At 32.8% G+C, this 13,171-nt stretch overlaps 1 protein-coding gene across 1 annotated transcript in view; it reads left to right on the top strand.

Annotated features, from left to right (window-relative positions):
• The window catches only part of LOC124353017 (armadillo-like helical domain-containing protein 3), a 28,135-nt gene extending 17,295 nt beyond the window's left edge, over window positions 1-10,840 (top strand). The window contains exons 9-16 of the mRNA XM_046802805.1: window positions 2,330-2,515; window positions 2,972-3,186; window positions 5,799-6,031; window positions 6,519-6,645; window positions 7,395-7,470; window positions 8,179-8,257; window positions 9,227-9,343; window positions 10,643-10,840. Of these exons, the coding sequence (XP_046658761.1) occupies window positions 2,330-2,515; window positions 2,972-3,186; window positions 5,799-6,031; window positions 6,519-6,645; window positions 7,395-7,470; window positions 8,179-8,257; window positions 9,227-9,343; window positions 10,643-10,735 (1,126 nt within the window). The 3' untranslated portion in view covers window positions 10,736-10,840. The remainder of the gene's footprint in view (window positions 1-2,329; window positions 2,516-2,971; window positions 3,187-5,798; window positions 6,032-6,518; window positions 6,646-7,394; window positions 7,471-8,178; window positions 8,258-9,226; window positions 9,344-10,642) is intronic.
• The last annotated feature ends 2,331 nt before the right edge of the window (window positions 10,841-13,171 follow it).

The raw sequence follows: 13,171 nt of genomic DNA, 5'->3' as shown, positions 1-13,171 counted from the left end.
CAATTTTCAATAATTTTTTTATGAACTCGGCTTTACATTTTTCTCCTTTTTTGTCTATATTTAAAAATTGTAATGATACTGCTTTAAATGTTTACATAAATTAGAAAGATCTAAGAAGTATAAAGCATAACTATTTTGAGTACATAAATAATGAATTCAGTAAATTGGCAATTGGTAATTTATGTACAAAACATCTTAAATTAATTTAAAAACTCAGGTGTATTCTGATAAAAATTTTGTGCTGATAATAAATATAATAAATAGTTGTAATTAGGTATCAAATCATTTTATAGATTCTGATTTGGATTAGTGAATTGTAGATGTATGTCATTCATTTCAAGATTACATTAAGATCCAAGCATTATAATCGTCAAATTTAAGCTCAAACTCTTCACCTACCCTTTCCAAACTCACTTCACCACAAACAGTACTGAAATTACTTATACATCATTATTAAGAAATCTATCAATTGAACTGCTACACAATGCCTCACACCATACCATTTTTTTCGCTCACTCGTGTCAGTTTTGCTCACTTGAGTCAGCAGAGCTGTCAATAAGACAATAATCTTTATTTTCCCTTTCCCAATTCTATTGTTGCCAATCTGCAAACTTAAAACCACTGTTTTTTTCTTTTACACATACAAATATTGCTGTTCAAACTATTTTTCTCCTTACTCGCATAACATCAGCAGCAGTTTTTTTTTTATTTTTTTATTTTTATTTATTTATTTTTTTTTTTTTGTAACAGAGGGCCAGGTTTCCTAGGCCTGGTAGTTGCCTCTCAGCCATCCAGCTTATTGTGCACCCTCTCCCAGGTTTAAGCTGTATCAAATCCCAGGCCTTTACAAAACCATGAGATCTTCTGAACAATGCTTTCCTGTTCCAACCCCTCCTCCGTATGCATAAGAACACCTAGGGATCTTGAGCGTTTGCTCTGTAATGCCGGACATTCAAATATGACATGCTTGGCTGTTTCGTCAGCCTTGCCACATTTCCTGCACAGTGTTTCCTGAACTGGAATACCTATTCTGTTCAGGTGACTTCGGAATATCCAATGACCTGTAATAAAACCAGTCACCTTTCGGATCTCCGTTGTACTCATTCTAAGGGCCTATGCTGCAATGTTCCTTGATGGTCCCTTGAGCATCCCCTTTGCTTGTACATTCCCCTCAGTATTTCTCCAATGTTGTAGGTGTTTGTTAACCATCCACTTGGTAACTGATCTACGTGCTAAGTTATATGAGACCCCACACGTTGGTTCAGGACCGGTAAGAGGACAGTTGGCTCCCAAGTTAGCACAACTGTTTGCCCCTTCATTGCCTGTTATTCCTCTATGCCCAGGCACCCAAGTTAGAATAACTTTATTGGTTTTCGCCAGCAATTTCATGACCTTATGGCATTCCCAGACTGTCTTCGAATTACAGTCATGGTTGGCCAAGGCCTGCAGAGCAGCCCTGCTGTCCGAGCTAATGTAGATGGTTTTGCCTTTGGAGCCCCTTTCCACATTAACTCTTGCACATTCTGCAAGGGCTGTAACTTCAGCCTGAAAGACAGTTGTCAGTTTACCTAGGCTAAAGCTTAAGATAACACTAGGTCTGACTCCCCAGACCCCTGCCCCAGTACCCTTCAGAGCCTTTGACCCGTCCGTGTACCAGGTTAGAGCCTTCTTCATGTAGTCAGGCTCACCTTTTGACCATTCCTTCCTTTCAACAATGTTGACTTGAAATGGTTTTTCCCAGTCCATAACCTTTGCCATTCTGTCAGACATCATTTCTAGAATATCCAGTTTGAGAATGTCAACGATCTTGGAGTGCTTACTAGCATGGTGATGATGCCAGTTCCCATTGCACTTCAGTCTGTAGGCAGCCATCCTAGCCTCTCCTATGACGAATATGTCTAGGGGTGGGAGGTTTAGCACTACTTCTATAGCAGCGGTTGGTGTTCCTCTCATGGCGCCCATTGTCCCCAAGCATGCCAACCGCTGTACCTTTGACAGGTTTTTTGCGGCAGTCACCTGTTGGACTTTTGGCCACCATACCACTGAGCCATACACCATCATTGGTCTGATGACTCTGGTGTACAGCCAATGTGTACACCCAATCAGCAGCAGTTGATATGTGCTGTCACTGCTGTTTTATGCCTCCACACGCATAAAAGGATTCTTAGACTGGTCTAAGTGATAATAAACATTCTAAAGCTTTTCATAGCAATAATAGATCAGTTTCTAATCAATTTGTAGCTTGTTTACTTGCAGAGCTCCATCCGCTTGCTGACCGTCACAAAAATAACTGATAAAAGTGAAGTGAAAGCAGTGTCATTGTTGTTAGAGCGAACAATGGTCTGCTGCTAGCACTGTACGAAGCAGTCCACTTGAACCGTAACTTCGTGACAACCTTGGCACATTCTCAGACAGAGACCAGCACTCCACCTTCCCCCTCCAACAGCCTGGCTGCTGGGGAACCCTTGGAAGCTACTCAGCCCTCCAACCTTCTGGTCACTTTCTTCCAGTATTGGTGAGTACTTTTGTGTGCAGTTCTGAGAATCCAATCTTACTTCAAGTTCTCTTTCCCCTCCTTTGAAAGTCATCCATTTTTTTTATCATCCACGAATCGTAGTGCCTGTTTTTTCTTCCTTTTGGAGAACTCTATTTTTTCTTAATTATACTTCATCAACCATTAATAAAACTTATTTTCTTTTGATTGTTATGAAATGATGTATTAGTTAATTGACAACTGATATTGTTATTAGATTGTAATACATGTTAAAGGTATGTATTGTTGCAATAAAGAGAAAATTGGGTAAGTACTACAATTTGCTCTCACCTTAATGTAAGCACTGTTGAGATCTTAAAAAATAAGAAGCCAGTGTGAACAACGTGAAGTTGTGCTTTATCATACCGACTTGTATCTCCGAGGATCAGTACACCAACTCTCTGATGCACAATCTCAACCTTGTGTTCATTGTTTCAGTTCCATAGTAATGCAAGATACAAAGTCAGAAGCCAGTGTGAACAACGTGAAGTTGTGCTTTATCATACTGACATGTATTTCCGAGGATCAGTACGCCAACTCTCTGATGCACGATGTCAACCTTGTGTTCAAAGTACAACTCCACAGGTTACCTATGCGGCATCGGAAGTTTGTGGCAGAGAGAGGCTCTCAGCCGCTTGCAAATACGCTCATGGGTTTGTTCAATTTAGTATTATTTTGTAATTATATATAACTTACTATCATTTTGCTCGAATGGAAAAAGTTTAATCATTCATGTTCTAATGTTGGAGGAAATGGATTTTCCTTCCATTTCCTCTTCCCCATCTTTATAACAGTTTGTAGGTGAGTAAACTAACAGGAAAGTTGAGGTCACTTCTTTTGTAACTAACAGGAAATGTGAGATCACTTCTTTTGTAACTAATGGGAAAGTTGTGATTACTTCTTTTGTAACTAATGGGAAAGTTGAGATCACTTCTTTTGTTTAGTGAAACTATTCTTCAGTTAGGTTCTGATTCCTGCTACAGTGCGGAACAGTAGACTAGGTAATAAATTCTCTTGCTTTTAATGTTCATGTTTATTATACAGCAGTGTCTTGTCCTGTGTGGGCTGAGAAGGGTATTCCTTAAACTCTGAATAATGTTATTCCTGTGACAATTATGTACAAAGTAACTGCCAAAGAAGTGATAGGTTACAGCACTTTACAATTCAGTGGATTCTTAAGAAATAAGAAAATCAAAATTGTATTGCTTTGATGGAATAATGGGATTATGCTTCCCACCCTAGAATTTTGGATCAGAATTGTACTTTGATTTTCTAAGGATGTATCGTTTATGATACCCAATACCTGAGTACTGTTTAATCATAGTCAAAGATAGAGAATCGTACTGCTGTTGTTACTTTTATCAAGCGGTTCACTATTGTATTTATTATTTAGTCCTATGGTCCAATTATAATGATAGTAAAATTTATTAAACACGTAGTCTCTTTTTAGTTATAATATATTTATTATAATATCACATTATTTTTTAAATACCAGTTTAATCCCTGCACAGTGGCTCTATATTGACACCCTGAGTTCTGGACTCTGTGTTGTAAGGCATCTGTTGCAGTCAACGTGTTAAACATCATTGTCCACTACAAAATGTACGACAATTGACATAGTTTGGTTTGTTGAGCCTGAGCCGATTCATGAGAAGTTTATCGTTATTTTGAACAAAGTAGGCAGTTTAGGCTGTGTTTGTTAATATTTTACAGGTATTTATTTCTGTGTTATATTTTTAAAAAAATGGCTCTGTCTGGCAGGTGGCAGGCTCTATAAAATTCTCAAGTAACCTGATCAGTTGTTTTTGGTGGTTTGTAGAACTGCTGATACCATAGACTGATTGAAACATTAATTTGGTTTATGTAAATGGAGTACACACATTTTAGAAATAGACCAAAATTATTTAATACTGAGACAAGTGACTTTGGCTGCTGCTATGTAAATTAACCCATTGCGGATCAACGACGTGAGGGTGACGCGGAGCGAGGCGTGGACCAAAAGCACAATGACGTGACCCTCACGCGGATGACGTGGTACGGATGACTCATTTGTTTTGAACGCTTATCGCTGTTATAAGCCTCGGAGATATTTATAGTCAGTTTTCCTGGACTGGCTTCCAATCTTATCTCTGATACTCGTCCACAAATACTCCCCTCGTTATCGGTCAATAACGTTATTATTTGCGACAAATTGTTTGTCTGAGGCGTACAGTCGTGGCGTTCTATTTTCCTTTGCCTCGTGTGCGTGTACGTAAATAAAATGGGTGACAATTTACGATCATCTGAATTAGATAGACTATTATTAGAAAGTGGAAGTGATGAAAGTGATATCGATAGTGTTATTGAGGATGGAGACGGTTCTATCACGCGTATTTGTCCACGTTTTCATAATTACGCGGATACTAATGTTGACAGTGACGAGCGGGCTAGTGACCATGATTTAGATGTTCAGACTATTTCAGACATTGTTCCTGGGACACCACCGGATGTGGAAACTCTATTTCAACATCATTTCAATATCAATAAAAACGCTCAAAGTAGTGCTTCCGAGGATATTTATGAATATACTTGAATATAACTTCTAGTATAATATACTTGTCTAATATGATCTGTATAATGTTTATATAACATAAATAACAACATAAACAAACAAAACATGTATAATTAGCGAGCGCGCTAAGCAGGCAGGTAGGTGTGCAAACACTGCGGGTGCTGCGTTGCAATACGGATTAATTCGTACTCAAAGGCCCGCGCGCGCGCCGTTTTCACGATCCGCAATGGGTTAATGTTTTGTTTACCTGTTCGTTTAAAATTGATTTTCATTTGTATAAATAAGAATAAAATAGGTTTGATATTACAAGAATCAACCTTATACAAATTCAAATTGAAAAATAGTTAAATATGGTAAACGTTGAATGCTAAAAATATTGTGTTCAACAGTAATGTTCTTCAAAGGTAGGATTATAGTAATAAATGGCCTTGTTTAATTGTTAACCTTATTGTAATAGTAGCAAATTTGAAAGTAGACTTAGTATTATAAGAATCAACCTCTTACAAATTCAAGTTGAAACATAGCTAAATTAACATTGAATGCTAGAAATATTGTCTTTGTAATCTTTTTCCAACAACAATAGCTTCAAAGATAAGAGTATAGTAATAAATGGGCGTGTTTAATTGATAATTTTATTGTTATAGTAGTGCATTTTTTAGTGCCAAATAATTATCAGTGAATGCCCACCATTGATGATTGTGATTACCTGTCCAGACTTGCTGGTGGAATTCATCATGAGTCACATGATGAAGAAGTTGTCCCTGGAGCTGTACCTGCAGTGTGTGGGAGTGGTGCACCGGGTTCTCTGCTACCAGAAACGCTGCCGGGTGCGGCTCATGTACCAGTGGAAGGAGCTATGGACGGCGCTTATCACTCTACTCAAGTTCATTCTGGCAAACGAGAACCACCTGGCCAAGAAAATGAATATATTTCTCCTTGGTCTACAGGTAAAACATTTAGATTTACATAACGTATTAGTTTCCTTTAAAATGTCTGTTTAATATTACATTTGGTAAAATTTTAATAATCCAAACATAACTAACAATCTTTTAATTAATTTATGCAGGTGACTGGTTGAAAAATTTTGAAATATAGGGTATTTCCGATCCTATGTACAATCTCTCGTGAGAATATTCTTAGGGTCACAAAACAACTTTTTATTCCTATGAACATGGATTCATAAATGCTTACTTTCCTAGGTCTAGGACTTCAAACGTTAGTTAAATATATATGTTTTTACATAAATGCTGAAAATAAAATGGTTGTACAACTAAAATAATCAAATTTATTTGTGAGCTAAACAAAACACCTGCTTTTTCATAAAATCTAATAATGTAAGTTTTACCATTATGAATACTGTAAGATAAAAATATAAATGTTATTATTTTAGGCAATAGGTATTTTCTAATTTAATGAATTTTTCCATTTTTACAGGTAGTAAACATTTTCAACCTGTTTATAACTTACGGTGACACGTTCCTTCCATCTCCCAGCAGCTACGACGAACTCTACTATGAGCTTATACGCATGCATCAAGTGTTCGACAACATTTACTCTACAGGTGAGATATTGGAATTATGTATCTATTATCGATAATGATAAAGTATGTATGCACAGTGAAAAAGAATGGACCATTTGCTCTCCAGTTACTTGGCCATTGGTTGCCCCCAAACCTCCAATTAAAATTGATGTTTTAGCAGTGGCATCAAACAAACACATTCAGACCATTGATGATCAAACCATATTGTTACTTATTATATGTGAATGTTTTTAGAACATTTTGAAGAGCAATAATATCAAACGTTTTAGTTCATAAAACTAGATTTAACTTAAGTGTATGTACTTGAAATTTAAAAAAAATCTATTTTTTAAAAGATTTACAAGAAACAAAATACATATGGGTTATTATCAAATCATATACTTAGAAACACAAACTCTTGCTGAAAAGAACAATTTATAGTTTTAGTTATTTGTAAACATATGCACGATTCTTATTGAATACAAATAGTGATACACAGATGCTTACTCACTGTCATAAGTATGATGTTGTATACTTCAGTTGACACAATTAAAAATCAAGCTAGGCCTCCTAAATCCTGAAAATTACCTAACAGTATACTCTTTCTTTCAGTCTTTAGTTATAAATAAACTAAGTATTTACACAAATTGTAAAATTTTATGAACAGACAAAGAGGCCTAATGAAAAATTAAAATACAATTATTTTTACAAATTATGTACATGTCCATATTAAATTGTTCTGCTTTAGAATTGTGTTGTTTGCATTTTTTTAGTGATAACAACAATGATAGCTTTCAGATACTCTACGGTGGATGGAGAGTTCAAGGATACAGCCCTGCTTCTGACAAACAGTCTAATTAATGTCAGGTAAAAAGAAGAAATTTGTGTTTTGTACATCATGATAAATGCGGTTTACATGTTGAAGGCAAGACATGCCTGCCCAAATTGAAACCAAACAGATAAAAAATATACATAATTTCTTGAGGATAACTTTGTGAAATTTGTCTTGAAAGATGACAAATTGCGTGTTTTTTGGACATAAATTAATTTGTTACTCAGCTAACTCAGAGGTGTGATTTAATACCAGATTTAGCTTTGAGGTATATAGACCCATTTGTGAAAAGACACACTAATACAGAAAACAAAATTGGAAATGTTTTCACCTCCACTTGTTGTAAATGTTCATTAGGTCTCTGTACCTATATAATGCATATATTTTTTTAAAGTTCAGTAGTTTGCTGGGAACTTTTATTTGGGCAGTTAGAAGGAATTAAGTGAAAGCAGAGATCAGGTAGAAGTAAATACTTAGTGTAGAAAGCTTTTAAAATGTAGAAATAAAAAAAATTAAGTATTTGGCTAGTAAAAGGGATGTAGATATAAAAATTAAATAAATAAAAAAACTAGTTTAAATAAATAGTTAATAAGTTAAATTTAAAGAAAACAATATGTGAAAAGTTGTTTTTAATTCTTAGTTAATTTTTATTCATACTGAACTGTGTATGGATTAATAATTATTGATCAACAAAAATTTAAAAGGTCAGGTTTAAAAAGCTTATTTTGATTTCTGTATTTTAGGGCGATCATTAATCACTTCACCCCGAAGATTGATGCATGGTTAGAAGGCCAAGCCTTGTCAACTCCGTCTGAAGATGAGGTGAGAAGATCTATTAATTTGTTACAATATTGAGTTGGGTGAGGTTTTTTACATGAATTTTGTTAAATTTGAAAAACCTAATAAATTTGGGTATAATTTTCTTCAAGTATAACCAAATGTTATAAAAATCAAATAAATTGATTAAAATATTTCGATTGTGTTTCTTTAAGGAAAATTAACTCTTAAAGCACCGAAAAAATCACATCATACAGGTAGAATATAAACGTAAGCAATTTAATGTTGTTGTAGTTAAACCTTGTTGTCCCTATGGTTGAGCTACTGGAAACAGGTTTTAAGTAGACATATCAGGTTTGCCATCTAATTCCAAAGGGTGTGATTATGAATGACTTTGGCTATCAGTGCAAGCTGATGCAGCATATTTTATTTTAAATCATTTTAAACTTGTAATAAAATGTTTAGCTATACAGATAATAGGTATTTTAACCATTTACCACAAATTAAATAAAATATTCAATGTTTTATGAAATTTAAAAGTAAATTAATAATTTTAGAATAATTGTTAATTAATAGAAGAAATACTATATTTGCTGAATGAATCTCTTAACAATGAGAGCCAATTAGTAAGTAAGTTTATGTAGATTGCTAAACTTATGTTTGAATTGTATTAAGTAACACACCATGTCCATATTATTGTTTTTACTATATAATAAGTTATTATGTATTTATATTTTGATGCCTTTCTGTACATATGTGTTATACATTGTTTTTAAAAAGATAATTTGATTGACTGTCTACAGATGAGATGTTTGCTCTTCATAATTAAAACCTCATAACGTCATAAATATGTCAGAATAACCACATGATAGTCACTTCATAAATTTAATCATTTATTTGCTGATGACTTTTTTCTGTACAGAAAATGTTTGTGATATTCACCATCTGGAGTTCAAAGAGTTAAGTACAACAGTGGTCATAAATCAAAATAAGTGATGAACTTGTAATTTACAGATCCTGGAGGTTGTGCGCAAAAATTACGACAGTCTGACATTGAAACTGCAAGACAGTCTAGACCAGTATGAGAGATACTCGGAGAATCCGCAACATTCCGCCTTTTTCACTGCAATGGTAAATTTACTATGTGTAATGCTCATTCTTGTTAATGCCATTTATTTGTTAATTGCAGAGTATATTTTATTTCATTTCTTTTTAAATCTGTTTCGGTCAAAAGTCTTTATTATAAAGTAATTACATTGTACTCAGAGCTTGGTTAAAAACCACACAAAGTGACTGGTTCTTTTTTCTAACTAACATTTAGTGACACGAACTTTGATTGCAACAAATTGCATTTGCAAATGCCAAGTCAATGAATCTCTATTAAATGTTTCAAAACATCTAGTAAAAGCTGTAGGTGAAAGAGGTTAAGACAAACTGAAATGAAACCAGCAACACTGTCTGTAATAGAACATTATAACTATTTTAAAATAAAATAAAGACAATATTTGTCATACAAAATTTATATTCTTTGCTCTGAGGAAGTAATTAATAATAAAGTAACAGTGTGTATTGTATTTTATGTTATTTGGGACAATTTTCATTGCTCTTTTGGTTGGGCAATCCTTAATCTGTTCATTGTAGTTTGTCTAAACAGTTAAATTAAAAGAGTAAATCTTAGCGTATAAATTAAGAAATATATAATGCAAAATAAATTCTAATGTTAAAACTGAAAAATATTAGGAAAGCCACATCTTGTTTTTGTTAATGCTTAGATAGTTAATTTTATGTATAGTTCTCTTCTCACAACAGATTTTATATCATTTTTAGACTTCATAATTAGTTACGGTATGTCAATGATAGTTCACAAAAAAGTATTTTGAGTTGAAAACTGCTAACTGCTTTGAATGTTAAGTTAGTGCAATGATACAATCGTTTAATGTTATAAGGGTCACCCAAGAGTGAAATAAAGAGGATTAGAATTTATTAAACCCTTTATCTCTTTAACTAATCTGTCTATAATTGTGCAGAAGAGGGGTCTCTCCAGAAAACCGGACATACACTGGTAGAGTTACATGTTTTTTACACATAACGTAACTGTGTAGGGAAGCGTTGATTCAATGTTTATGTTGAGTTGTGCTCCTTTTCACCTTAGTGCAGCCTTTGAAACCTGACACTGTCACAAACTTGACTCCTGTCTGGACTCTATGTCGTCCGAGTAGATCCAAAAAAGATGAAGACATTAAAAATGAAATCTTTGCATCATTTTGACAACAGAGACACCTGGACTACAAAAAGGTCTGTCTTGATTGCTTAGCAGATATCATGTTATCTAAACGAAGAATCACTCTCATTGTCTCATCCAAAAGGAGATAAATGAGCCAAACTCAACATTCATATATGTTTTTTTATTGATTGAACTTATTTTTGCAGGTTCGCAGTGTGGTAGTTGATACCAGGCAAAACATTGACTATGCATCTCTGGACTTGCAAGTAATCCTACAAGAGTTATCTTGCATCACGTGAAATAAACATATCATTATTATAGTTGCCTTATTTCAGTCTGATTAATGATGTAATTTATTACTCCTGTAACTTTACATTGTAAAATTAATAAATATATAAACTTTTTCCATGTTTTCTCAATCAGTTTTAATTATAGGTTACCTAACTAATCAATAATCGTGCCCCAATTGTTGCAAATGTTGTTATTGTAATTTTAATCTATATCTCTTGATCGTGATCTTCCAATATTTTTCATTAAAATTTTTTAATCAAACTAAATCCTTAAATTAATTTTATTTGTCAATGTCAAATGTGTATTTAATGGTTTGTGTTATGCACAATTTTATGATGTTAATTTATCAGTAACTGCCTCCCATTGTTTGTAGTGGTGTGTGAAAACTACAGGATCTGAATAATAACAGTAATTGTTTATTTAAAAAAATTGCTATTCCCTTATTTTAAGGGATTTAAGTTAAATTTTAAATTGTTTGAAAATAAATAGAATTGTTTAGGGGAATAAAAAAGACCTTACAGTGACAAAATGTAAGTATTTTTAGAAAAGTATTTCGTAAAAAGATTAAAATTCCAGTATTTTAAATTTTAACTATACTTTTTCAACCATTAGTTTTTTCTCTAAGAATATTGTTTATGTTGTTCTGTAATCATTTCTGAAAAAGGAAAATGCTTGTAAGCACAATACTACTGTTCATCACTCTTGTTCTACTGTATGTATACAATAACTATGATCTAATACCTACTTTGAATTAAATGTAAACCTTGATTACATCAGTTATTTAGTTTTTACTTTTCAAAGTAAATTCTCATATATCAATAAAATGATAACCAATTTTGCTCTCCGTACTATTTAATGTCACTGTACCGAATTATCTATTAGAAATTATCCATTTCTAAGTTATTGTAAAAATGTAAAGCCAATGAATTTTAGAAATCTAAGCATTCCTAATATGCAGACACGCTGGATTGAGCAAAATTGCTAAAAGGATTAAAGATGTTCTTGTTACATTTGGTTTAGGATGAAATAAAACAAGCCCTTTAATTGAGATCACACATATAGAAATTAGAAACAAATTAAGAGGTAGAATATATTAACAATCTATTATTGTGTGAGCTGTGATGTTCAACAATAGTGTCAGTCAAGGTGATTACATAGGGTGAGGCAGACTGATTGTCTGTGATGTACAGCAGCTAAACCGAGAAACCTACCTTCTTTGTTTTGATAAAAACCTCCAAATTTCGATACCTAAGAATTTGGGAAAATAATTTTTAGCACACCCAAATATATCCCAAAACGGCAGTTTGGGAGGGGAGGTTGGAGTCATTTTTGAAACATTTTAAAATATAAAGGTGCCTTATTTTAAAGGTCTCTATTTACTCATTGATACATTAGAAAAAGTTTTAATTTATTTCGCCTCTTGTATACAGGGTGGTCTAAAATATCAAAAGTTGTACAGTTTCACAGTTTCTTTTTACTGTTAGCTCATTAAAAATGTTAACAAATTCAAATTTGTATCCTAGGTTACCAAAGATTTTCTGCACATTCCAGTTTTTTTTTAATAGTTCAAACTTAGGATATTTTAAACTTGTAAAACATAAAAAAATTTAAATTGCATAATTTCATTATATCTATGAATAGCTCTCTTAAAAACAAAAATTGTTTGTACTTAACCCTCCGAGTGTCCATCATATTTTATGAAATGCACACCTGTTTTGTGAGGTTTTGCAGGCTCTCCTTGTAAAATCTATAATAAATCTAAATATTAACTTAAATATAAAGTGTTATATACCATTTTTCTGCAAAGAACTGAGCTTTCAGACTGTGTAACTATAAAGTTAGAAAAATAATTATCTTACCTTAGAAGTAAAGAAATTAAAATTTTAAAAAATTAAAAACTTTTCAAAGAAGTATGGACATGTATTTGAAATATTAACCCTCCATCGGGCGCTTAAAATTAGAAACACCATCAGGCGCTCACGGAGGTTTCCTCCAGGTTGGCGAATAATGGATATCATAATCGTTTAAACTGTTTTTATTTGTTTAAATATTCATACTGATTTAATTACAATGTAATATATTCATTTTTAGAAATTTAATAAAAATTACACTCTTATGTAATGAATTTTCCAAATAAGAAATTCAAAATCTTAAAAAATGTTATTGTATAATAACAACATGATTAATTTTAAGGAATAATGCAATTAATTGTAAAAATGTTTAACCTTCTGTAAATATGTATGGAAATTAACTTAGTTTTTAACTTCTTACAAAAACAACTTACTTCAATTCTTGAGATATTATACAATTGTAATGTCAATTATTGCTCTGAAATAAAAATTTATTCTTTACTAAAAATTTTTTTACACACTGCACAAAATTTCAAAACATTTTCCTTCTGGTTGTTATAGCGACAATGTTCACTCCATAATCATTACTGAAAT

This window comes from Homalodisca vitripennis, chromosome 1 (assembly GCF_021130785.1).
Source record: "Homalodisca vitripennis isolate AUS2020 chromosome 1, UT_GWSS_2.1, whole genome shotgun sequence".
Lineage (NCBI taxonomy): Eukaryota > Metazoa > Arthropoda > Insecta > Hemiptera > Cicadellidae > Homalodisca > Homalodisca vitripennis.
The sequence above is the reverse complement of the archived record's forward strand: the minus strand, read 5'-3'. Positions and strand labels throughout refer to the sequence as shown.